The sequence below is a fragment of the Podarcis vaucheri genome (genome assembly GCF_965113315.1).
Source record: "Podarcis vaucheri genome assembly, chromosome: 10".
Classification (NCBI taxonomy): Eukaryota; Metazoa; Chordata; class Lepidosauria; order Squamata; family Lacertidae; genus Podarcis; species Podarcis vaucheri.
The window spans coordinates 5,737,125-5,763,785 of NC_138748.1; the positions used below are offsets into that span (position 1 = coordinate 5,737,125).

Consider the following 26,661-nt stretch of genomic DNA (forward strand, 5'->3'; position numbering starts at 1 on the left):
ATTTTTAATTTTATTGCTTTTATTTATTATAATGTATTTTATTTCATTACAGTTTAATGTGTATGGAATTCAAGTTGCAATACAATAAGATATAATGCCTGAAATAAAAGTAGCCATAAAAATACAATGAAGGATCAATATGAATATTTAATGCAGACATGCCACAGACCACCTGAATGAAACTCATGAGCCATTGGTGGTCCATGGACCATATTTGGGAATGCCTGGTATAAGGGCTCTTCCTATGCTCCTAAAGAACCAGAAGAATATCACCTAGCACTGTCTTGCACAACTTGTGAATGGAAGCAAGCATAATGGACAAGTCACACAATGGACTAGCCACATGATGTGGTTGGACACAGGCTAGACAGCTCTCCCCTTCCTGTCTTTGTATTTTATTTTATTTTTATATAATATTTTATTAGGTTTTATCAGTAGAAAACTTTAGAAAAAACAAAAGCAAAACAGATACAAAATACAAGAGTACAAAAATACAAAATACAAAAATACAAACATTAAACACAAAAAAGAAAAAACACACACATATAAAATAAAAACAAAATTTCCCTCTCTCTTAATCTCTCCACTTTAGTTAACTTATTTTCCTGACTTCCTCAGGTCTCCCATTTTTGTATCCCTTTTAAATTTGGTTCAGCAAATTCATATTCTATTAGTTTATCTATTATTAATCCCCTCATACTTTTTGCCTTGTTGCTAGAGCTCCTTCAATTCATTTCAATGTCATCAGCATTCAAACATTTTACAATGTTTCTGCAATTTTAAATTTCCTCCAATCTTCTTCCACCGACTCTTCTCCCTGGTCTCGGATTCTGCCAGTCATTTCCGCCATCTCCATATAGTCTATTAGTTGCATCTGCCATTCTTCCAAGGTGGGTAGGTCTTGTGTCTTCCAATGCTTTGCAATGAGATCCCCTTCCTGTCTTTGTAGTCCTGTACCAGCAGCCCAAACAGGAGTTTATTGAGCCATAGACTAAGTCAGGCACCCCCAAACTCAGCCCTCCAGATGTTTTGGAACTACAACTCCCATCATCCCTGACCACTGGTCCTGTTAGCGAGGGATCATGGGAGTTGTAGTGCCAAAACATCTGGAGGGCTGAGTTTGGGGATGCCCGGACTAAGTGATAAAAATCTGCATTCAGCGTAGTGTGCTGGTGGATGCCCTTTTTTTGTGAAGGCATCACAAAAGAAAAGCTCAAAGCTTTACCTTGAAACAATTGGAGTAGAACCCAAAGGTTTGGTTCACGTGAACAGAACTTCTTTCATGGGCTGAGAAACGAGGTGGTTCTCACTCATGATGATGGTGATTTATTACAGTTGTGTCCTGCCCTATACCCATAGGTCTCAGGGCGGTTCACAAGATAAAATCACAATATAAAAACACAGAAAACGTAATCAAAATAAAAACAAAATGATTGTTTCTACATCCTCCTGAAAATCCCCTCTGGAAGGAGGTGGCATGGGGAAAGTAGGAAGGGAAACTGGTAAAATTCACCTCCCCAGGGGGAGCCTGTGCTGGGTCAAACTCCTTTCTACTAGGAGGAGGAGTCTTTCTAATCACGAATGGGAATTTCTGGATCCAACCCATACATTTCCTGCAGAAACAGGGAAATTCATTCATTCCACATCAACTGTTCATAGCATTTGCATATTACCTATTCTTCCCATGAACTCCAAGCAGTGTATATGTGATCCAGCACCAGTCTCTCAACAAGAGAGCAGCAGAAATCTTGAAACGTCTGATCAGCTAAAGGTCACTTTGTGATTTTCACACCTGCTGAGCAGGGATCTGTATCAAACTCTGGCCTGCTCAAGTTCAATAGTTTGTCTATCCCCTACATCACACTTGTACAATGTGTATTCAGGTATCCAGCTGCCTGCTTTTCCTAACCTGGAAGACAAAAGATTGGAACAAATGATGTAAAATGCAGAATACTAAGGATTTATGAATGTCGTTGATTTTAGCATTTCCGGATGGTGGTTGCTGCCAAAGAGAAAGAAAAAGCAAGCCCTGGGTCATGTACTGGAACCATAACTATCAGTATCCAGAATGAAAATGATGAGACTCCTGTTTTTAGGTAAGCCTTTTATGAGCTGTCTCCTTTGGCTTATGATTAGTTCATAGTTACATTTGGAGGTGTAAGAATTATGAAAGTATATACTGTACCTAATAATAATGGGACCCCAGAGTCATCCGCGACTGGACCTAATGGTCAGGGGTCCCTTTACCTTTATACCTAATAATGTTCGTATGAATAAGACAAATGCATTTGAAAGCACGAGTATCATACCAGAACACTCACCAGAGAACAAAGATGTCTGCCGTTGCACCTTTGGTGGCAAAGTGTACCATTTGTGATGTAGACTTGGTTGGGCTTGGTGTTTGATCATGTGGGAAATACCCCTAGTGGTACATTGAAAGATATGAACTACTGTGGTATTCCTTAAATGATAAAATTGGAGTAGGAAAGGGATGATGATTGCTTTTAAAATAATTAAATAACCAGTATTTTTTTTTAAAAATGTCACAGTTGTTTAAAACAGAGGTACTTCCCTCCTTCCAGAACATCAAAGCCCCTTTGAATAAACGCGTGGTTCCCTCAGTATCCCCCTCCGAATATCTACAATCCCGGTGGGTCACTGAAGGAAAAGAAAGTGAGTGAGGGTTATGAATAAAATATGCATTAGAAACAAAACAAAAGAGTCAAGGGAGACATCTTGGATATCAGCTCTCTTCTGAAAGTGAAGAAAGGCAGAATTTATTTTGCTCGCAGCAAGACAGAGATGTCAAGATAGATTAACTGTCATCTCAAACGTATGTTAAGGGACCATTCAGAAGCAATATTCTTTCGTGCACTATTTTAACAATGTATTCTTTGATGCAGTATTCTTATTGGGAAAATATGGGATTCTGATATCAGAATGGTGTGTTTTCAGTTACCTTGGATTAATAATATCCAGGTAAGTATGTTTAGATGGCTGCCTTCCTTAATGGTCCATGCCATGTCCAAAATACAATAAGGTCAGATTTCAGACTTTGTTATGGATTGATGAAAGATGTTATGCAGATTGCAGTATGTTCTAGAACAGGGATTTGTGATAAACCTTTTGGAACTACATACCAATGGGGAGCAGAGCCAAAGGCAAAGGTGGGCGGATCCAGTGCTTTTTTTTCTTTAAAAATGTTTAGGGGTACTTTCATTTTGATTCAAGAAAATCACAATTTTATAGTTCAAATCGGGGGAAATAAATACAAAGTACAAAGAACACGCATTACCTCATATTACACAGCTGACAGCTCATAGTAACTTCTGCATTGGCATGAGGTAAAACACCACACATCCACATTCCACACTGCTTCACACATTAAATGCTCACTTCCGTCTGAGACTCAGGAAACAGTGGGAAAGGAAATGAGGCCACCATTGGGGGTAGCAAAAGAACTGACGATTCACTGTGCTAGAGAAGAAACTAAAATTTTTATTTTATTTTTAGTTTCTTTTCCTGTTATATTCACAAAATGTTTAGGGGTATGCGTACCCCTGCATACCCCCAGAAAAAAGCATTGGGTGGATCAATAGGTATGGCACATACCTTGGTTCAGTAGGCTACATTCCAGTTTGCACACAAACACGTCTTCTCCATCTTGGCAAGCAAGAAGCATCATTGCAGTTCAAGAACTCAATCCAGGCAGCAAGAAATGCTCAGGGAAGCTGCAGAGTAGAGATGGCAAAGGGAGAGAGCAGGTATGGCCTGCTAAGAGCCCTGAAGGTCAAATAGAATAGGGGCCAAATGAGGCCCTTGAGTTTTTTCTACATTGCATTGCATTTTCATTCTGCCCAGGCAGGCACTGGAAAACCTTCTGGGCTCATGGGACCATTTATGAACAATAGGAACCGCTGCAGGAACCATGAACACGACACACTCATTCTCCCCACAAGCAATTAGGCTTGGAAAGTGCAGCTGAGGAGGTAAGAGTTAACCTTCCCTCCTCCAGGGGCACAGTGATCACTCCACGGCCCCTTCCTACCCACCAATATGGCTTGGAGCCAACACAAAGCCATTTTCAAGCCTGATTACAATGGAGGGCCAGCTATTTCTTTCTTTTTGGATGGGGTCATAGCTCTCCAGTTGACTGCCCACCCCCAATTACCCCATCTGTTGGCTATCATGGAAGGCTTCTTTTGAGCTAAATGTGGTGAGGAAGGTATCAGCTGGGAACCAAAGGGATAATCTTTTTAAAACCAATGTGTGTGGGAGGTGTCCTGTAGAGAAGTCACAGCTGTAACACCCCCACCCAAAAAAACCTCTGTATGGCAATCAAGCTTGGAAAAAACCACGCTGGTTAAGAGAAGGCTTCTTTCAATCCTAGTTGCAGCAGGGGAGGGGTGAGAAAGAGGACCCTGTGGGCACCAGGGTTCATGGGCACCCATGAGTACCACGCTGGCAACTCGTGCTCTAAGGAGCAACATACAATACATGGGCCTGCCTTTTATCCTTATAACAGTCACTTAGGCTAGGCTAAGGTCGGTAGTCTAAGAGGAAGGTTAGGCTAAGAGATGGTCAAAGTTCACCCCATTTGAAAGCTTCTGTGGACTGTGCAACTCTACTGCATGCCTCCAAAACAGTATGGTATATTGTACATGTTTCTGCATTATATGTGGTAGTGGTACATAATGAGCCATGGCTGCCTTTCCGGCATCTGTGCCACTGCTGTGGACCTTGATGGGGCTGCAGTAAGGCGAGGCAATGGCAAGCTCAGGGCCACATGCTTGTCCCAGCAGGATCACTTCCACCAGTCTGGCACTCCCATTGGTGCACCTCAGCAGCCTTGACTTCACCACCACCCGGTCCCAGCCCTATTGAGCTAAGCGGCAGTAGTGTTGCTGTCGTTGGCCACCTCTACACATTGTGCATATTTTAAACAACTTGATGATTTGGGTCAAAGCTTGAAGCAGTCTTTCTTTTTCCCACAGGAATTCATCTGTAATTCATATTACTATTTTGGAAGATCTGCCTTTTGGGACATCGGTGGCAAGACTGGTTGCAGTGGACAGAGATATAGGGGACAGGGTCTACTATGAATTTGTGGGCAGTTACAAAGGTTTTGCTATTGATTCTGGTAAGGTAGGATCGTCAAACATTTCATAACTGGGAAAAATGCTTCCAAATCTAAGTTATGAAGAACAGCAGAATGCATCTACTCAACCAGACAGCCCAACCTGTGATACACTAAGCCAAATAGACTCCAGCATCCATACATGGTGCCAGGCCCACCCCCACCTTGCATTCCAAGCAAGCAACACAACCAGGAGTTTTATCATTGGACGGCCACCAAAAATGGCTGGTTTCATTTAACTTTGAAGTCTGCAACAAAAGGCTCCAGTGTCCTGAAAGAGGGCGGGAAGAATACAGGAAGCTACCTTATATATTTTTAAAATTGAGAATATTAGCCCATCTTGCCCAACTGGCTGCCTTCTATTTTAAGAAAAGTGACATTACTGGCCCAATGTTCTCCATTCTGACCAGGAGCAGCTCTGCAGAGTCTAGGGCAGAGGTGCCTCCCAACCCGGATGCCTGATTCTTTGAACTGGAGATACAGTGGTACCTCGCAAGACGAATGACTCGCAAGACGAAAAACGCGCAAGACGAAAGAGTTTTCGTTTTTTGAGTCGTTCCGCAAGACAAATTTCCCTATGGGCTTGCTTCGCAAGACGAAACGTCTTGCGAGTTCTTGCGAGTTTGTTTCCTTTTTCTTAAAGCCGCTAAGCCGTTAATAGCCACTAAGCCGCTAAGCCGCTAATAGCCGTGCTTCGCAAGACGAAAAAACCGCAAGACGAAGAGACTCGCGGAACGGATTAATTTCGTCTTGCGAGGCACCACTGTATCAGAGATTTAACCTGGGGCATTTCCTACAATGTGTGCGCTCCAGCACTCACTTTCAGCCTCTTCCCATAGGCAGGGGAATAGCTAGCTGCTCCAGCACCTGGAGCTGTGGGGGCAGGGCAATCTGCCCATGGGGGCGGGGTGATCCACACACGGGGGCGGCGTGGCGATCTGCCCAGGGCTGTGCCACAGCGATCGACACACAGAGTCCGCCTGGCAGAAGCAAGCCCCACGCTGCCATTTCGGACAGCATGGGGCCCTGAGCAGCACTCCCAGGAGAGACGCGTGGCTCGGGCATGCTGCGGGCCAGGCCCCACAGTAAGTGCTGCCCCCGTGGTGTGCCTTTATGTCACCCCCCTCAAGGATGACACCCAGGGTAGGCCACACTCCCCTTCCTACGCACCTGCCCTTAGACTCAAATACTGTGGATGCTCAGGTTGCAAACGTGATCCATGCAGGATGCATGTTTGCAACTTACAGCGTTTGCAACCCGCAGCAGTATGTCTGCACGCGCATGGGTTGCGATTCAGCACTTCTGTGCATGTGCGACTGCCAAAACCCGGAAATAACCCAAGGTATGACTGTATAGTGGAAATGATTTCATTGTCAATTTCTTACTGCAAAGATTTGGTTCCTTTAATCATGAATTCTGGAAATTTTAAGCATGGAGGATTAGATGATGGACAATAGAAGGGATAAGAATATAAACATCAAAGGCCTGTAGTATTTAAATTAATACTGTGAGAGGACATTCTCAATAGATGTTGAGAGGCTATTTGAAGATGATAATAAACTATGTTACTTACAATATAATACTACAGTGCTACCTCGGGTTACAGACACTTCAGGTTGCAGACTCTGCTAACCCAGAAATATTACCTCGGGTTAAGAACTTTGCTTCAGGATGAGAACAGAAATCGTGCTTCAGCAGCACGGCGGCAGCAGGAGGCCACATTAGCTAAAGTGGTGCTTCAGGTTAAGAACAGTTTCAGGTTAAGTACGGACCTCTGGAACGAATTAAGTACTTAACCGGAGGTACCACTGTAATGTAAACTATAAAATACAATCAACTGATTGATTAATATGCTGTGCTACAACGTGTTTGGCTGCTTTTGATGTAAAATTAATGATTATGTTGAAACTGATATTTTTATGTATTTAAAACTTAATCTAAACCGCTTTGTGACCTGAAACGCAATTATGCATATTTGACACATGCTCATCTTTTAGGCCTATTTATACCTAATTGATAGCAGTGTAGTAATGCTATCAGCATGCCTAGCTCAAATAAGCAGATCAATGGGACTTGAATCCAATCTGATATAAACACAATTCCTATAAAATAAAGTTACCCACTTATAGAGGGAGCCAATATGTTCTATTATAATTATCATTCTAAACTGGTCTCTTATATCTTGCTTCTGCTTCCATTATTTTAAAATGTTTATTTTAAAATGTTTTGCAGTGTCAATCAAGGCATTCTCTTCCCTACCCCCAATATATATATATTTTGGTACCTAGATACTGGTGAAATTACAACCACCTATCGTTTGGACTATGAAGACCTCACTTTCCCCCATAAAACTGCATTGGAAATCAGAGCTTTTGACAATGATCGGTTGCATTCTTCCACTGTTCTGCTGATTATCACCCTGCAGGATGTAAATGATAATCCTCCATTTTGTACCCAAGACCTTTATATGTAAGTGTCTGAAATACTTTCTATAGCCGTTGTTTTCAGTAGTAGAATAAAAAGTGCTCAATTTTAATTGTAAGGGTTGCCATATGTCTGTAAATATCGGCAGTGCCGTTTTTCCATAAAAGGCTCAACAACTTTGCCAAGAAAAATCTCAACACGGATTTTCACTGTTTGAAATATGGCAACCCTATCATATCTAGTAAACAGGAGTTCAGTTCTGACTTATCTGGGTGTTGCGAACATGGCTGAGGTCATTTTTTCCCCATGTACATTTTCAGCTGCGCAGAAAAAAAATGTGACACCCTCCACAAATTCCAAGTTTAAAATGTTTGCTCATTTTGATTACTCTCAAATGTTCCTTCTTGCCCCCATGAAATCAGCATGCAGCCTGGCCTGGCCATGCAATGTTGTGACATCCTGTTCACCATGGAGGTCCGGTTAGTGTAATCACCCCTGTTGATTAACCCAGAAGGGAGATTTCCAAGTAGAAGGAAACAGCCAAATGATTGAGCAAAGAGGCAGGCCAGAAGGCGCAATGGGAAATCAAGGAAGCAAACAAACAAGTAGGGTGGTACGTTAAGGAATCAATAATGGAGTAAGTCTATAAGCAGATCAAGCTGTTTCTCCCCAGAATAAAGATCTTAGCCGGAGCCAACAGAATTATAAGGCCAGATGTGTTTTTCTGGATCCATTACGTGACCCGATCTCTGGTAGATTGCACACTGAAGTACTACCTTCGACCATCTGCACTAGTGTAGTACTCAAGGAATCAGGTTAAAGCTCCTACATGCATGCTTCCAGAGTGGTGTGGGGAGCAGAGGTCCTGGTTTAAAATCCCTGACACTTTACAGGAGGAAGCAGGAACAATCCAAGGAGAAAAGGTGCCACAGAAAAAAATGGCTTATGTAAATGTTCACCCTCTTCAATCTGAATGTGTTGTCTGGCACTTTCAAACCAATTTCAAGCACGGCATACTGGCTACTAGTTGACACTGCCAAACCCAAATATCAAAGCAAGTCCAAGAGTATTCAGTGAAGCCAAAGTTCTGAATGTAGGATGTTAACTAAAAAAAAAAAAGCATGATCGGGGCATAGGAAGGGGGGTGGTGGTCCGCCCTAGGTGCCATCATGGAGGGGGGTGACAAATTATCAAGGAACAATTATTGCCCTACTAGGGTGGTTCATTAAAACATTTATTTTTGAAATGTCTGCTCTGAAGGTCGTATCTTACTACACTAGGGATTATATAGCTGTATATGAAATTTCATGCATATCTGTTAATATCTTGACCGTCCTCCATGAAAATAGCTGTTTACTTGGCCGTTTTCCTATGTGGTGAAGGCTGAAATTTCAATTCAGTGGAGCAGGGTCAAGATATTAACTGATATGCATGAAATTTCAGATATGGCTATATAATCCCTAGTTTAGTAAGATAAGACCTTTTGAACAGGCAGGTGTTTTTTTTAAAAAAGTTCTTTATGTACCACCCTACTGCCCTACCCTCCGCTGGGCTTCCTGGGTCCTGGAAAGTCGGCTTATGTGAAGAAAATGAGACTAGGCTGAGTAGATTATGCCTTGCCTTGCCTTCATCCCACCCCCTGCATGCAGCCGATTTTTTCATGATTTTACTGCTGGGGTTTTGTTTTGTTTTGGTAAACCACTTTGCAGGTTTTTTAAAATAAATTTTAAATAAATTTTAAACTATTAAATAAATAAACAATAAATATAAATAAAATGACACAAGCCAAACCACAATCCATCCTGTAGATTTCAGTATCTGTCCATAGTCGCCTACTTGTTATCAGAGGCCCAGAATCCACATTCCTTTGTAAGAAAATATGAAATATGAAATATGAAAATATGAAATGTTTTTTGTAGGCCAATTTTTTTTAAAAAAATGGGGGGGGTGACAAGAAATTTTCCGCACCGGGTACCACCTGACCTTCCTATGCCTCTGTGCATGATGTCCTGTTTTTATCATAGGTATGTCAATTATAGGGTTTTTATGAAAACCTATGAGATGGCAGTGAAGGCTGCTAAGAAGTCTTACTTCTCGGCCTCCATTGCATCCGCTAGCTCTCGCCCGGCGCAATTATTTAGTATAATTCGGTCTTTAACGTCCCTTGAAGGACAGCCAAATTTAAATAACAATCTGACACACAGCTGTGAGGCATTTGTGAGCTTTTTTGCGGAGAAGGTCCTGTTGCTCCGCCATGACCTCTCTGCCAATTTGGATACAATAAAGGAACTGGAGGCCCCTCGACTGTCCTCGGGTCCAGTATTGGACCACTTTGACCGGATATCTCCAGCTGATGTGGACAGATTCCTCCAAGCTGGAAAGCCCACCACCTGTCCTCTTGACCCGTGCCCGTCATGGCTGATTAGAGCGTGTCCAGACGAGGTGCGGGGCCCCCTGGGGGATATCATCAATTTGTCCCTTGGCACCGGGATATTCCCAGGGGAACTGAAGGAGGCGGTGGTGCGTCCGCTCTTAAAGAAAACATCATTAGATCCCTCAGATCTATCCAATTACCGCCCGGTCTCGAATCTTCCATTCCTGGGTAAGGTGATTGAGAGAGCGGTTGCTGAACAGCTTGGTAGGTTTCTGGATGAAACATCTGCTCTGGACCCATTCCAGTCCGGCTTCCGCGCTGGTCATGGGACCGAGACGGCTCTGGTCGCCCTAACAGATGATCTCTGCAGGCAGCTGGATCGAGGCGGGTCAGGGCTGCTGATTCTTCTAGATCTGTCAGCAGCCTTTGACATGGTCGATCACGAACTCCTGGACCACCGCCTTGCCGACGTGGGGATTCAGGGCACAGTCCTTCAATGGCTGCGCTCGTTTCTCTCTGGTCGGGGACAGAGGGTGGCGCTTGGGGGGGAATTGTCATCACGCCACTCCTTGGTGTGTGGAGTGCCTCAGGGTGCAATTCTCTCCCCGATGCTTTTTAACATCTTTATGCGCCCCCTCGTCCAGCTTGTCCGGAGTTTTGGGCTGGGTTGCCATCAGTATGCTGATGACACCCAACTCTATCTGTTGATGGATGGCCATCCTGACTCGGCCCCAGACACACTGACCAGATGTCTGGAAGCTGTGGCTGGATGGTTACGTGGGAGCCGGTTGAAGTTAAATCCTTCGAAGACAGAGGTCCTCTGGCTGGGGCGGGAAGATATGGGATCAGGGGGGCAACTCCCATCTCTTGCGGGGGTGCAATTAGTGCCAGCACCGTCCGTTAAGAGTTTGGGTGTAATCTTCGATACCTCCCTCTCTATGGAGTCGCAGATTACAGCTATAACAAAGGCGGCATTTTTTCATCTCCGCCAAGCTAAGCAGTTGGCCCCTTATCTCTCTCGTCCTGACCTAGCCACTGTGATCCATGCGACGGTCACCTCCAGACTGGATTATTGTAACTCGCTCTACGTGGGGCTGCCCTTGAGACTGACCCAGAAACTCCAGCGGGTGCAGAATGCCGCGGCGAGACTCCTTATGGGGTCTTCGCTGCGAGAGCACATTCATCCGGTATTATACCAGCTGCACTGGCTCCCGGTGGAGTACAGGATCAGGTTTAAAGTGCTGGTTTTAACCTTTAAAGCCCTATACGGCCTAGGACCCTCGTACCTACGGGACCGCCTCTCCTGGTATGCCCCACAGAGAAACCTACGGTCTGCAAATAATAACATCCTCAAGGTCCCAGGCCTCAGAGAGGTTAGGCTGGCCTCAACTAGAGCCAGGGCCTTCTCGGCTGCAGCTCCAAACTGGTGGAATGCTCTGTCAAAAGAGACTAGGGCCCTGCGGGACCCGACATCTTTCCGCAGGGCCTGCAAGACAGAGTTGTTCCGCCAGGCCTTTGGTCAGGGCGCAGCCTGACTCCCTCCTCTGGCAACCTGCACATAATTCTGCATAATTGGTTGCCATCAATTTGATTTAATTAATTTTATAATGAAATATTTTAGATTGTGTGATTATTTGACTGATTATTTGATTGTTGTTAGCCGCCCTGAGCCCGGCTTTGGCTGGGGAGGGCGGGATATAAATAAAATTTATTATTATTATTATTATTATTATTATTATTATTATTATTAATTATTATTATTATTATTATTATTAATTAGAGTTACATGCATGTTCTCTATGGATTTTCTCATTTATAGCATTGAAGTGCCTGAAACAATTGCTATTGGGACTCGCTTGTACACCTTAGAGTGTGGAGATAGAGATGGAACACCTCCCAACAATGTTCTCACCTTCACACTGGATGATTATTCCAATAATTTTTTCACGCTAGCTGGCAAAGAAATCAAAGTATGTACTATCACAAAACACTTTACTGTGCACAAGTGTGTGTTAGCCAGCTAGATTGTAGCTTCAATTGTTAATTGAAAGACGATTTGTGTTGACATAGAAACTAATACAGAAGGGTAGGTGCTTGACTATGCAGAACTAAGAGATCACGGTGGTGTGGTTTGGGACAGTAATTCTGTGCTGAACAGCTCTTGAAAACCAACACCAAAACATCTGACCCAGATATGCATCTACATAGTTTGGTCATTTGTCATTTTATTATATAACACTTGGAAATTGAATGTGTGAACTATCTCCTTGGGGGGGGGGGGAATGTAAATGGTTGGAGGTGACATGATGCTGTCATCTATGGTGTTAGATCTATAATGACGTTTTCACTTATGTGGACATAATTTGTTGCTGCAGTCATCAAATGACAGAGCAGGAAAACCACAATATCCCAACTTGTATATATCCTAGTTTACTTGTTCTTAAGCTTGTTTTTCTCATGCACCACTTAAAAATTGCTGTAGTTCTTGGTGTACCAATTAATGGGTTTTTTTTCTGCCTGTTATAGCAATTTTAATGAGTGCTGTACTAGATCACAGAACTGTAGAGCTGGAAGGGACCATCAAGTCCAACCCCCTGCAGCCTAGAATAGCATTAACTTTTTTTGCTGCGGCATCACACTCTTGATTCGTGCTAAGCTTGTGGTCTACTAAGACCCTCAGTTCTTTTTCACACGTACTACTGGCAAGCCAGGGTTCCACATTTTATATTTGTACAGCTGCCTAAATTTAGAACTTTGCATTTCTCTCTATTGAAATTCACTTTGTTAGCTTGGGCTCAGTTCGCCCAATAGCAAAAGCTGTGTACAACTGATATATACAATTCCTTCCCAGTAATATAAATATAAATTTTCCCTATAGGTTGGTCCTCAGCACCTAAACTGTGATTCTGATCTGTTTGCCGCAATGCAGTTCAAGCATATACTGATGATCCAAGTTTCTGATGGTGGTGAGCCACCACAAACACGTAAGTTGTCCTGAGCATGTGGAAGACCTAGATCAGGGGTCTGCAACCCGCGGCTCCGGAGCCGCATGTGGCTCTTTTACACCTTTGCTGCGGCTCCGGGGCAGATACTAGAGAGGGGAGGAGGCGCATTGTGCGCCTCAACACTCCCCACTGTGGCGGGCGCTGTACTGGCTGTGACGTCGCATGGGGGCGGTGCATGCGTTAGTCACGCACCGTCCCGACGTCACCTTCCCGCCCACCCGCTACATTGTAAGGGGCATGTACGCTGGTCACTGCATTGAAAGGGGGCATGTACGCTGGTCACTGTTTTGAAGGGGAGTGAAGAACACACACACCAAAAAGGTAACTTGTTAATTTAACGTTTATTTCTATGAGGAGGAGTAATTCTGAGGGGTCAAACAAAGAAATAATAAAAAAGTGACAAAAAAGTTATTTTTATAATGACAAGTTTTGCGGCTCCCAGTTTTTGTTTTTTCCCCTGGAAACGGGTCCAAGTGGCTCTTTTTGTCTTAAAGGTTGCAGACCCCTGGGCTAGATGTATCTAGATTCATGTGAAGGAAGGTCACCTTCTCAGCAAAGACCCTGTTACCCCAAGAATCCGGGGCTGGACAGGCTTCTGGTTACCCACCATGGGTTTTTTTTTTTGGGGGGGGGGGGAATACAATAGAAATTGACATAGAAAGGCATAAAGCCACATGAAAAGGAAATGTTTTCAATCCTTCTCCCAAATCCCTGTGATTGGAGTGCCCAGGGAAAACAATTCACTGTGATTAAAAACTGAAATAAAAGATTCCCTCTACCTGTCAACCCCCCACAAGATGCATAGCTCTTGCCACCCACATTTGAATTCTGGCTCATTCAGTAAAATCCCGTAATAATAGTTGTTTTTGAAGCACCGATCTGGCATTTATAAAAGAGCAGTTGAAGGTTTTGTGGACTGAAAACAGGGCTTTCTCTGGGATCAGAATTTTTGGAGGAGGACTGAAAAGGGGGAAAGCTTGTAGGCATCTAAACCATCTTCCATCAACTAGATTTGTCTTCCTTCCATATTCTTTCCCTCCCATGAATCCAAGTCTTGCTCTCTTCTCCAACACCATAGGATCCAATTTCATCGCTGTATGCCAGGCACACCCTAAAACCTCAGTGTTGCAGCAATACTAGCCGAAAAGGGAATATAAAAAATATGATACCCCACCGAAAGCTCTTGGCACTTTTGTTATCAGAAAAATGCAGTCTCAATCAGAGTGTAATTCTCATTATTCTATCATTAGTATGAAAACAAATATTTTTGTTTCTACCACTACCCTTGCTGGTGATGGGAACATAAATGATTAAATGTTTGTTCTAATTCAGTCACCTCTCCACTCTCAATGGCAAGCCTTTATGCCCCTCCCCAAATTAGCACAATCAGAGGAACCCCTGTACTCTTCTCCCCACACCTGCTTAACAGCACTAAGGGAACATCCAAGAGGGATGGGAATCTCAGTCACTTTGGGAATTTCATAGAAGGACCACCTACTGAGGCTTTGTGGTTTGCAGGAAGGACTAAAAAGAAGAGTGGACCACATTACTTGCTTGTTTAAGAGCAATATGTTATTTTGTATTTTGTGATGTTTATTTGTAAATATGTTAAGGCTGTTTTGCAGTGAAACTTTGAAACTCATTCTTGTGGTGGAGAGCAAATTCATTTCTATTTTGCACAAGGTCCAGATCAGGGATTCTTCATTTGCAGCAGCTCTAACAAACAGAAGGGTCTGTTTTTTCTAGGGACATAAAAGGAAGGGGACAGCTTACAGCTAGGACGACAAGTGCAAAGAGTGTATAAATAAGCCCTCTAACTACTAAGCAGTGCAATCACCACTGAAGGCTTTTCATGTTGTGTTTTTTATAAAGATGCCAGCCAGGGCCACTAACAGGCCTTGGCAGGATTAGATGTCCAGAGCAAAACTGCAACTTCTATTGTTCTCCTGTTGACTGGGCAGAGGAACCGAGATGGGAGATGGGAAAAGAGAAGGGAGGTATACCACCTACCCCTTTTGAAGCCCTCAAGGAAGATCCAGCTGATTTGGGGAAGCATTCAGCAGCCACTCTGGCCCATTAGGTAGGCAAGAGCTAGCTGACACACCTGGCTGCTGAATTTTAATCCTTCTGTTTCCAGTAGCCCTATTCTGTCCAAGCCTAGGCACCTTCATGGCAGTCAGATCATAATCCTCTAGCAATTACACTGCAGACAATCTATGAGGCAAAGTTCTCCAGCAACATTCTTTGAAACTTGTTTATTGCTCATCTTCTTTTTTTAAACCCCCTTTCAGGCACAATTAGGGTTATTGTGAAAGTCACCCGTACTAATGAAATAGATCCTCATACTGGCACAAATATATTCCGCGTGCTTGAAAACAGCAGCATTGGCACCGTGGTTGGAAGAGTCGCCTTTACAGACGAAGACTGGCCATTCAATAATCTGAAGTACACACTTGTTGGCGATGGTGCAGGGCATCCTCCTAAATTTTATATAGAGCCAGATACAGGTACTGCCAAATCTTTTAAAGGCTTCTCTGCTCAAGAAGAATGAACGCCACAGGAAGAAAATTTGCCTTAGCTTTCATCCAGCATTTTACTGGAGTTAAGAAGAGAACATGGTTTTAGGCAAGATTCAGTCCTGGACTTTACTAAAGTGGTCTTGGTTCTAAACTGGTGTCTGTCATCAGTAATGGACCAGAGAAGGGTGGACAAATTGAAACTTAATCCAGACAAGACAGAGATGCTCTTGGTCAGTCAGAAGCCAAAAGAGGGAATAGGGATTCAGCTTTTGCTGGATGGAGTAACACTCCCCCTGAAGACACAGCTTTGCAGTTTGGGCTCCTGCAGTTTGGGATTCCCAGGTCTCTGCTGTGGCAAGGAGGGCATTTGCACAGTTAAAGCTAGTCTACCAGCTGCACCCATTCCTTGGCCAAGTGACACACAGTTCAGTTACATCATGTCTGGATTACTGTAATGTGCTCTATGTGGGGCTGGTGCCATGCTATTTTTATTGGAATTCTTTGTATGTTTTAAACAGATTTTATATATTAAATAGTTTTAATTCTATTGACGTTTCATATTTTAATGATTTTTTTCTTCGTTTTTAGTGATTCTTGTTTTCATCATTAAGCCACCTTGAGCCCTGTCAGGGGAAAAGGCAGGGTGAAAATAAATCTGTCTTGTGTGCTGTTCCGTAATGTTTATCATGCTGTAACACCATTTTATCCGATCCAGGATTTTCTGGCACTACCTAGTTAAGAGATGGGGAACCTGTGGCTTTCCAGATGTGGTTGCATTACAACTCCCACACCCCTTGATTGTTGACCATGGGCTGATGGGAACTGAAGAGCCACAGATTCCTCATCTCTGACCACAGTCAATGAGATTTGCCATCCTATTGCTTTAGAAAGATGCTGAATCCTGCCATGCCCTTGCCTAAAATGTGGTGAAGGATCCAGCGCCGCATAGGTCCCGCTTCTGCTTTTTGCCCCGCCAGCCCCCTCACCCCTCATAAAAAAGGCCTTCATGGAAATTTACATTAGTACAAGACTTTGAATCTTCAATATGTGAGGTTATGCAAAATCCACTGAGATTTGAGGAAGCTGTTCAAGCAGCTTTCAAGCATCATCTCTTTTGTTCTCACAAAACACAGTTTTAAAGGATCTCGTTCTTGGTACACTAAGGTTGATTAATGTATTTTTCTGCTCAAAAAAATTGAAATGTATTTTTTAAAAATGATTTAATGGTGTGTGTGCCCATGCCAGGTATTATAAAAGTTTTGAACATGCTTGATAGAGAAAGCGAGTCTCAGTATTTTCTCTGGGTGAAAGCTATTGACCTGGACAATGATATTGAACCAGACCCCGTCCGGCAGAGATCCGGCATTGCTGTGGTCACAGTCTACATTCTGGTAAGTAAACGGTTTGTTTGGGGAAGTTTGGAGCATTTGATTCTCTATGTATCTGTTGTAAAGCAGTTACAATAATATATTGAGCATAGCTTATTTGTAAACTAGCAACAACTAGAATAAACTGAGAAGAATAATGGATTCTACCAGGGATAGAAAATGTGGTGACCTACCATCACCTCCCCACCCCCCTCCCCATGCAGCCAGCATGCTTGTGATGGTCATCCTGGATCCTGGGCTCTTTGAGAAAGGGAGACCTGGCCTCCACAGAGCATACCCTTCTCTTGCCCCTCCCTCTCTCCATTTGAGAGACTCACCATCACCAGGTAAGAGAATCATCATTTACCAGGCTGCCCACTATCAAACAAATTTCCAAAAGCTCCCTGAGGCCTCTCTGAAGCCTCCTTAGGTACCAGGACATTAAAGCTCTAACACTGCTACAGGTTAAAACATTAAAAGCTTCCCGAAACAGGGCTGCCTTCAGATGTCTTCTAAAAGCCTGGTAGTTGTTGTTCTCTTCAACATCTGGTGGGAGGGCGTTCCACAGGACAGGTGCCACTACCGAGAAGGCCCTCTGCCTGGTTCCCTGTAACTTGGCTTCTCGCAGTGAGGGAACCGCCAGAAGGCCCTCGGTGCTGGACCTCAGTGTCCGGGTGGAACGATGGGAGTGGAGACGCTCCTTCAGATATCCTGGACCAAGTGTCTAATGATTTGTCTTCTTTAATTTCTCTGCTGTGTCTTGCTTTATTGTGGGTTTTAAAATAGTGATTTAATAGTGATTTACTGTTTTTTGTTTGTTGGGGGGGGGAATAATATAAAAAGGAGAATTCCCTGGATGCTAAGATCCAGGTTTCTGGCAAGTAGTCTTTGGTGAGGAACCCCAGCAGAGATTTAAAATCACAAAATAAGCAGTAAAGTGCAGCAATGCAGGCTGTTAGACCGTTAATATATACCCTTCCAATTTCCTTCCAAAGTTTCCCACTTCCCCTAGTGTAGAAAAATATAACGTTTGGTAGGTTAAAAATGGTTTGCTTACAAATGCTTCAGAGGTCTGGTTCATCTGCTTTCCCGTATGTCAGTCTGAAAAGTTGCATCTGCAATAAAACTTAGTTGGTTACAAAATGGTGAAAGTTCCTAAATGATAGGTATAGGGACACAAGTATGACTTGTGGGAGCCACACGGCTAAGCTTGAGCAACCAGCTGAAACCTCTTCCCATGCTGAGTTCACAGGGCCGTCTTACCCATAGGCGCTAGGGGAGCGGGGCACCCGGGCGCCGGGCTTTCAGGGGAACCAGGCCAAGAGTCCAGGGCCTGAGAGTTGAGTCCGGGGAAGAGCCCACCCATCGGCCGGAGTGCCATGGTGGGATCTTCTGCTGCGGGTGGCTTTGTGCGAGTTCAGGGGTGACTGAGCCAGTGAGACTCTGAGGCAGCCGGCCGGCTCCTCCCTCCTGCGCGCCTGGGACTGGGCAACCTAGGAGGGGGCTGGGCAGATCTTTGCACCCCGGCGCAGCATATGCTTAAGACAGCCCTGTGAGTTCATCAGGTAGACAGAGAGGAAAGGCTTGATTACCTAGTTCCAAGGTGATGGGAAGAGGAGAGCTTACTCTATTAACCCCTTCATGCATCAATTAGATGTAAGCATGTTGGTTATATGATGCTGCTTATCCCCCAGTTTTAATGATGATTGTTTTCAAATTGTGGGTTTTCTTATTTTATTATAAGCCATTCTGACAGCATTGCTGAAGGGCGACTTAAAAATATAGTAAATAAATAGCCTCTAAGGAAACTCACAGTACGAGAGCAATGGCTACCCCTCTCTTAATTGGTCCTCAGCATCTCATACATAGAGATATATCACCTCTGGATGTAATGTTTCAATTTAATTATTGGGACTGTTAGCCCTTAAAAGGCCTATCTTGCACGCCTGATGCCATTTCTCCCGATAACAGAAAACAGCAGCCATTTCTGCATGTCCCAAAGAAAGCTGCTATTAAGAAAATGCATTACTGTACTTATGTTGAATCCGACACAGTGATGACATTGTAGCACGAGTGAGCAATATGGCAGGGTATTTATTCTACAATGTTTATTTAACAGACAATAACCATGTCTCCTTTTGCATTATACAATATGGGAATTGGGGACTGGCAATTTATTGTGTCAAACTACATCAGTGACCCAGCAGAGGCTTTGGGGTGTGTGTGCTTTGTTCCTTTAACAGAAAGCAGCATTTTAGAGACAAGAAATATTCATTAGGGGAAATTATGGCATTGTTAAAGGATTTGCTTTTAAGCTCACACGATCAGTCTGCTTAAAGTCAGCTTTCGCCTTATTTGAAGTTAATGGCTCAATATAAATCAGTGTCAGAGGAGGATATGGAGCCCAGCTCACTCTAAACTGACAGCTGAAGTAGCCTTTTGCCTAAAAGTTATAACCAAGTATTATGCAGAGACACAAGGCACAAATTAGATTTAATTGATTACATGACAAATTGAAGCAACACCCCTGTACCAAAATAACTTCAGCTCCTCTTTTCATTTATTTGCTTGTTTGTTCATTCTTTATTATATTCCTGAAGGATTATTATATGCAATTAGGTGAGAACAGAAAAATGAGTTGGACATTTAGAGTCACTGATTACATGCTGGGGAACACTCTTCCAGCAAAGAATCAGCAGACATTCTCACTTGCGAATTTCAGGCATCTCTTAAAGGACTCAGCTACATTAGTAAAACACACACACAATGTTCTGAATGCATTATAAACACACAACACCAGATGGTGCCAGACAGCAAAAACATTTTCTATGTGATTGTCACATAGCGTTTTTTTCTTTTATTATAATGATTTAATTTCTGACTTATTTATAGCGGTTTTTTCCTGCGTGTAGATCCACCCAAAGACAGGCTTTTCAGCCATTTAATTCCTGATTAACCAGTCACTTTAATGATTATCTGTATTTTTTTTTAAAAAAACTTGAAATAGTGTTTTATATTTCATAGTGAACGTTGTCTTGATATTTTATAATGTGGCACAGAAATACATTTATATATCAATAATTCCCTACAATAAAATGGGATCCTTAATTATGCCACAGTGTGTTCCAGTGTCAATTTTCTACCCTAGTAATTTGCTCATTCTCTTAGTGTTTTGTTTTAAGTAATAGATTCATCTTTCTTAAAACAAAGAGAAGTTTCTTAGTGAACTTGATCCAAATACATCTTACATGACAGGAATTTCATATAAAGTGCATGACTTCATGTGGGTTGTAACAGCCCCCTGAGACAGTTATCTCTGCTGCATTTCATATGTACATTTAAGGGCTAAAACTGAGAACAGTAACTGATGCTAGCTGAGGTCACTGCCATCACTTGAATGAAGCTTGAATTCTACCTTTTATAAGAAAGATCTCTTCCCTCTCTCTTGCACACTTGTGCACACTGGCAGAAAAAGATGCAGATGCACAAAGTAGAACCTCCTTCACCATCACATTGTTCCCATCTTTAAAATCTAGACATCAAAAAAATTGTCAACAATTTCAAAGTCATAGTATTGCAATCAACTCCACTTATTCATACGTAAACCAGGAGCAATTTCAATGAAATCACTGACTATGAACAAACGTATGGCATGAGTTGTGGATCCATGCACTGAATCTTCTTGCTGATTTTTATGTCTGTGGCATGGTTAGGACTGCCATATGTCTGGATTTTTCCGGACATTACCGGGATTTCTGAAAGGCTTCACTTTGTCCTGGATCTTAGGCAAAAATCTGTTTGCACCCTTGTGAACTCGGCAAATCATGGGAGTTTTGCGGTATAATGTTCCCACTGCTTTCATAGATCACGCCATGTTGCAAAATTTGGGGTGGCATTCCATCAGACGATTCTTTCCCACCTGGGGGAACAGAAAAACACATGCACATAAAGGCTGGCAGCATGTCAAATGAGGTCTGCTGATGTGGCGTGCTATGCCCACTGGTGTGAATAAAAGTGTGGCATGGCAGTATATTGATCAAAAAGATACAATGCAATAATGCAAGAGATAATGCAATTCAAAAAGAACATTAGAAACCCCAAAGGAAACACTAGCCTTATAACAAGGAAAACTAACCCAATAATCCGTATATCTGAATGCACCCTCAGCTGAATGCCACCAGGAATTTCTTTTCTTTTCTTTCTTTTAATAGGCTGAAGAATATAGTCTTGTTTAGGAGGCCAACTTAGTATTAGGGCACATGAAGTCCAGCCCAATAGTTCTTCCAAATGTTAGAGGCTCCAACCTCAGTCATGTTTTCCTAATGCCGTAGTGTTTCTCTTGAACCTATCAAGTTTATAGTTCATGTTCTCCTTTCCTGCATCAGTAAAGGAGTAAGCCTAACAGTACTGGTGGGGTCACATAATGGTTTTTGCAGGTTACCCACAAGCACTGTTTATTGCCTGATGTATTCCTAGTGAGACTTTGAATCTGACTCATCCGTCGTTCCTCATGCTGACTCAGGGTCTCTGTGGGATTGATGTTCTTAGCGCCTCAGGCACAGGTTGGACGTATTTGTGGGGTGGAATGGCTGGGGGAAGAAAATCTCCAGCCATAGATCCGTTTGTTATGTTCTAGCAGAAGCCGTTAAGTATGAAACAGACCACATCAATGGGATTCTTAGTGTAATGGGTAATGTCCATGGCCCTAATAAGGTTTCTTATATTCACTTATCATTATGTGGCCATTGGAGATTATGTTTTAATATTTTCAGATACCCAAACATGGCTTTAAATAACAAAACCCTGCTAGTAAAAATCCAAAACATGCACACTCCTAATCTGTCTCTGCAATGACTCACCCTTGTAAATGTGGCTTTCTTTCAGATTTTAGAAGGCTGATGATTATTGCATTTTTTCCTGCCCAGAGTAAACCTACCTCATGCCCAAATAGGGATGGGAGAGAATTTTGATTTTGTTTGCATTTTAATAAGTAAATAGCTAATTCACACCTCTCAAACCAATATGGAAACTGAAACATGATAATCCTTCGAAATTCGCAGCTCTCCATATTTTGTGATGCAGTTGTCCAATCCATGAGGGTGCCCTGGGCTATGTCCAGTGCTTTTTTTCCTCTAAAAATGTTTAGGTGTACTCTTATTTTTACTCAAGAAAAACCACCATTTTATAGTTCAAATCGGGGGAAATAAATACAGTAAATGGACAAAAGTACAAAGATTCACAACATGTTTAGGGGTATGGATCCCCCCCCTAGAAAAAGCACTGGCTATATCTGCCACTGGATATTATTCTCCAGTGATGTCAACATATATGGCAATGCTATAGCTCTACAAAGCTGCCGCAGATGTTTTAGCGCTGCAAATGAATGCTCTGAAACACTTCTAGTAAAATCAATCAGCAAATAACTACTTTCACTCAAGTAATCATGATTACATTATAGAACAGCAGAAAAGAGTTAAACATACGCTATCTGGATTGGAGACAATGTACCTTTCGTAGTGCAGCCTCGTTCTCATTGTGTCATGTCCCATGTGACCTCTGAGTGACCTCTGAGAACTGAGCGATGCAGAGGGACACATCTCACGTTTTTTGGACACGGGGGTGATAATGAGTTCCTTAAACTCGAGGGCTGCGTTGTGGAATCTAGAAGTCCCAAATTGTCTCCATATGGATCACCAACAGCGGTTCCCATCACTTTGCAAACCGCTATTGACTATGGAGAATTATGATTTCCCACTACAGCAGAAGTACAGTTGAGAACACCTGGAGAGCGGTGGTGGTGGTTCCTGCTGTGGTGGGTCTCCTTGCCACGTCCTCTTGTTCACACTTTCTCCCAGCCAGCTCTCCAAAGCCTCCTGCCAACTTCCACCTTCCGCAACAAACATGTGATTCCTAAAACTTTCCAAAAACTCCACTTCCTAAATCATCCACTTTTGTTCCTGAAATGAAGGCTTGAAATAGCAAACACAATACAAACTATGAGGCTCCTCCACAATTCATTTCCATTTGGGCAACACCACTTTTCCAAGAAGATGCAGACATAAGTGAATATGAAAATACAAATAACGGCAATGTAGATAAAGGCAGTAATAGACGCAACATTTCAGGTGGATCCTTCCAGTGTGGGTATTTAGCAATAGTGCTTTGATGTAAATTGAGCTCCAAGCTAATAACACTGCAAAAAGTCTTATATCATATCGTGGGAGGCTTGAAAATCAGAGAATATTATTAAAATGCTTTGAGTGGGAGCAAAGACCTTCTGAGACTCTGGCCTTCCTTATAGAAGCTATGTAAATAGATATCAGACTTCTTTTGATGAATGGAGGCTTAGCAATAAAACTTCTATCAACAAAACTGGGCATGTTTAGCCTGGAGAAGAGGAGGTTAAGGGGTGATATGATAGCCATGTTCAAATATATAAAAGGATGTCACATAGAGGAGGGAGAAAGGTTGTTTTCTGCTGCTCCAGAGAAGCGGACACGGAGCAATGGATCCAAACTACAAGAAAGAAGATTCCACCTAAACATTAGGAAAAACTTCCTGACAGTAAGAGCTGTTTGACAGTGGAATTTGCTGCCAAGGAGTGTGGTGGCGTCTCCTACTTTGGAGGTCTTTAAGCAGAGGCTTGACAACCATATGTCAGGAGTGCTCTGATGGTGTTTCCTGCTTGGCAGGGGGTTGGACTCGATGGCCCTTGTGGTCTCTTCCAACTCTAGGATTCTAGGATGCTCTGATTCTAAAACATGAATGAAATGATCAGGTACAAATGTGTGGGTTTAAAATTATGGTTCCAGTTTGTAATTCAGGCACCAAGGCTCAAATTAACTATAAATACAAGTTAGAGGCCTGTCAGGCATTACAGGGAGGGCCCTAAGTGCTTGGGAAATCTCCATCCCCCTGTATCGTGTAATGGAGCAAGACGGAGTGGAACAGAGGACAGAAAAATACATATTTACCTTCCCATCCCTGTGCTAAACCCTTGGATTATGCTTATTATCATTAAAAAAATCTTTAATCAACTTGCATAAAGCCAATGAAAATTCAACAACCTCATCTGAGCAGTGTACAAAACATGAAAAAGGTCCAGGAAATCTTGGGTAAACATATGATTTAAGCAAGTGTTTTAAAGAGGAGCTACATTTTCCGTGATGCTGAGAGCAGGTGATAACCTAAGCAAAGGAGATCAGCTCATATCCTCATCCCTGCTTTTCAGGCTGTTCTTAAGGCTGCAGGTCTTGATGCATGTTAGTGACATCATCAGCTCATGCCAGGGGGTAGCAGTCCTCCAAACATACTGGACCTCTTTTAGATCTGGGTGGTTTCATTATGTCCAGGACTGAAATGGAAGCCCAGAGGCCCCAGGCCCCAATTCTGCTACCATGTTCTGGATTTGGAGCCTTTTCTCTAGGGCACTACATGATGAAGAGGTCGCTAAAGCCCTGCCCTTCTGTGTGTCATACATTCAGTTCTGTGTCTTGTTCACTAATAAACCATGTTTGCTGCAGCTAATAGGGCTTCATGGTTCACCTGCTTTTCTATGAGCTGTGTCAATCCACTTAATAAATATGGATTGGTGGTATCTTGTTTTGTACCCAAGAAAATAACTCTCGGGGGAAGTGTACAGAAGCTTTACATACCTTATCAAATAATTTAATGGAGCATTTAGTAAGATAAACAGTCTGGGCCATTTCTCTTTGTAATGTAATGTTGAGCAAAGCCTGTCTGATTGATTGATTTTCCTTTAATTGAGAGCAGACAATAAAAGAAGCCATGTTTTCTTCATGCTGATTGATAAGATTTGCAGCTGAGCCCTGAGTGGCGGCATAAAATGCTATATCCATAAAGCATTGCATGGTTTTTCCGTCAGAAAACAGAGCTGGTGTTGTGTTGGCTGTCTCACTTTAGAAGAGTAAAGCAAGTAATTCCATAGGCAACTGGTAAACTTGCACTTCTAAAAGCTGTGCGTACTTTCTCCATGCTAGCAGAGGATTGCTAGTACTCTTTTTTCCTTTCTTCTCATTTTAAGTAGCAAAACAGTCATCACTGGGTGCCCCATGTGGGATAGAAACTATTTGCATGTTCAGACCCAGAAACCTCCCCCCCCCCAATAAATTCACACTTGACACAAATTTTGGTTTTGGTTTTTGGCAGAATTTAGGCCACAACTTTATTGATTACAGAAAGTGACTTGGTTGCATAGGCTCTGCTTCGACTAGCTCTCTGCCTTGCAGGTAGCGCTGACCCAGGGTTCCAGCATAGGTCAGCCAAGGGTGAACACCTGGGTAGCAGAAAGCCGGGAATGGGCTAACTCTGCCACCCAAATGTCCCTCTGGACTCAGGCACAGGCACAACCCCCTCTCAGGGGTTGACCAAACCAGTTGAGTCCCTGGATCGCTTTAACAGAATACCCTTCACATAGGGATGGCAAGAGTGTTTCCCCATCCCTATCACCTGAACCAGAGCCTATCCGCAACCTTACAAGTTGTGACGATTTGCTACGTGGCAGGTGAAACCCAAATGGCAGCAGCCAATCAGCCAAGTGGGGAATATTCCTGCCATGCCCCTGTCCCAATGACAGATGACAAACGACGGAATAGCAAGGTCAAGCGCAAAGCTCTAAAAGTAGGGAGAGGTGGGCGAGTGTTCCGAATGCACGCGCCAAAAGAGGAAGCTCTGGGTCACATGCATGGGTATAAACAGGTCCCTCAAACCATTTGGACTGTGTCCCATTGACCAGATTGCACCCAGCTTCAAGGGACCTACCAATCAGGTGTTGTGGCTGAACAATAGTACCCACCCACAACACAGGGTGTCGGTTTTCCAGGGCTCACCGCACTACGTGCCCTCTTTAAGGGAGGACCCGATTTAACATTTAAATGAATAAATTTGGATATAGCAAGGGGGTGGGGGACAATGCAAGGAAACTAGTGATTAATGCCCCCCCAACAGAAACAGTCAGGGACTGCTAAGAGTCTAGTCATCACTAATTATTCAGCTGCTGTTCAACAGGTGTAGTGCCTAAGTTTGCTATCCTCCTTCCTTTTGTGTAATGCCCGTGAGAGCTATTCGTTTCTGAAGACCAGGGTCAAAATGCTTTAAATAAATAAAGATGCTGAACCTCCACTTCAATCCCACTTGCAGCTAATTACAAAAAAGCAAAGCCTCAGCAGGACTTAAAGGCACATAGCATAGACCATAAACATCTGTGCCCATCATCTCTTGCTACTGCTGATGTCCTGCAGTAGCATTCAGGTCTAATCTATTAAAAGCTTGATACCCTGTTTCTTTGTTGCAAAGCAGTGTGGGGAGGGTGTGACTGGGACTTCTCCACAGCTTCCCCACTCCAAATTGCCTTCTGCTTGTGCTGCTTTGCAGGCCATCATGTTTTTATTACACACCTGGGTTACAGTATACCTAGGACCTGGGAAAGGAGAGTCACGTGGTTTTTTGAGAGAAGGCTTTCAACAACAGAGGTTGCTCTGAGGTGTGACAAAGGAACTTCAAATCGGCTTTCCAATAGTATGGAACTAAAATTTTGTAATATAGTAATGCATGTTCAGTTTGAATAATTGTGTGTTTATTGACTCTGTAAACCTGTTGCCCAAGACACAAACTTTTATTCTTTGTGCATATGTACATTGCAATTTTCTGAAGAAGGCTAGGAATAATCTGAATAATCAGAAAAGTGCTTCTGCCACCATCAGGCTTAATGTGTCAGTGTCTGCAGAAACTGACTTGTGAAGTTGCTGTGTAATGATTGTAGGAAAATGCTGGGAGCTTGCAGCTCTCCTTACTAGAATGTTCTTGTTCCTAACTT

The 26,661-nt window shown here is 43.0% G+C and overlaps 1 protein-coding gene across 1 annotated transcript in view; it reads left to right on the forward strand.

The window, feature by feature from the left end:
• LOC309541952 (cadherin-related family member 4-like) overlaps positions 1-26,661 on the forward strand; it is a gene marked incomplete at its 5' end in the record, with an annotated part of 54,367 nt that overhangs the window by 14,263 nt on the left and 13,443 nt on the right. The window contains 7 exons of the mRNA XM_082240230.1: positions 1,984-2,096; positions 4,995-5,140; positions 7,426-7,606; positions 11,755-11,905; positions 12,814-12,919; positions 15,232-15,447; positions 16,705-16,850. Of these exons, the coding sequence (XP_082096356.1) occupies positions 1,984-2,096; positions 4,995-5,140; positions 7,426-7,606; positions 11,755-11,905; positions 12,814-12,919; positions 15,232-15,447; positions 16,705-16,850 (1,059 nt within the window). The remainder of the gene's footprint in view (positions 1-1,983; positions 2,097-4,994; positions 5,141-7,425; positions 7,607-11,754; positions 11,906-12,813; positions 12,920-15,231; positions 15,448-16,704; positions 16,851-26,661) is intronic.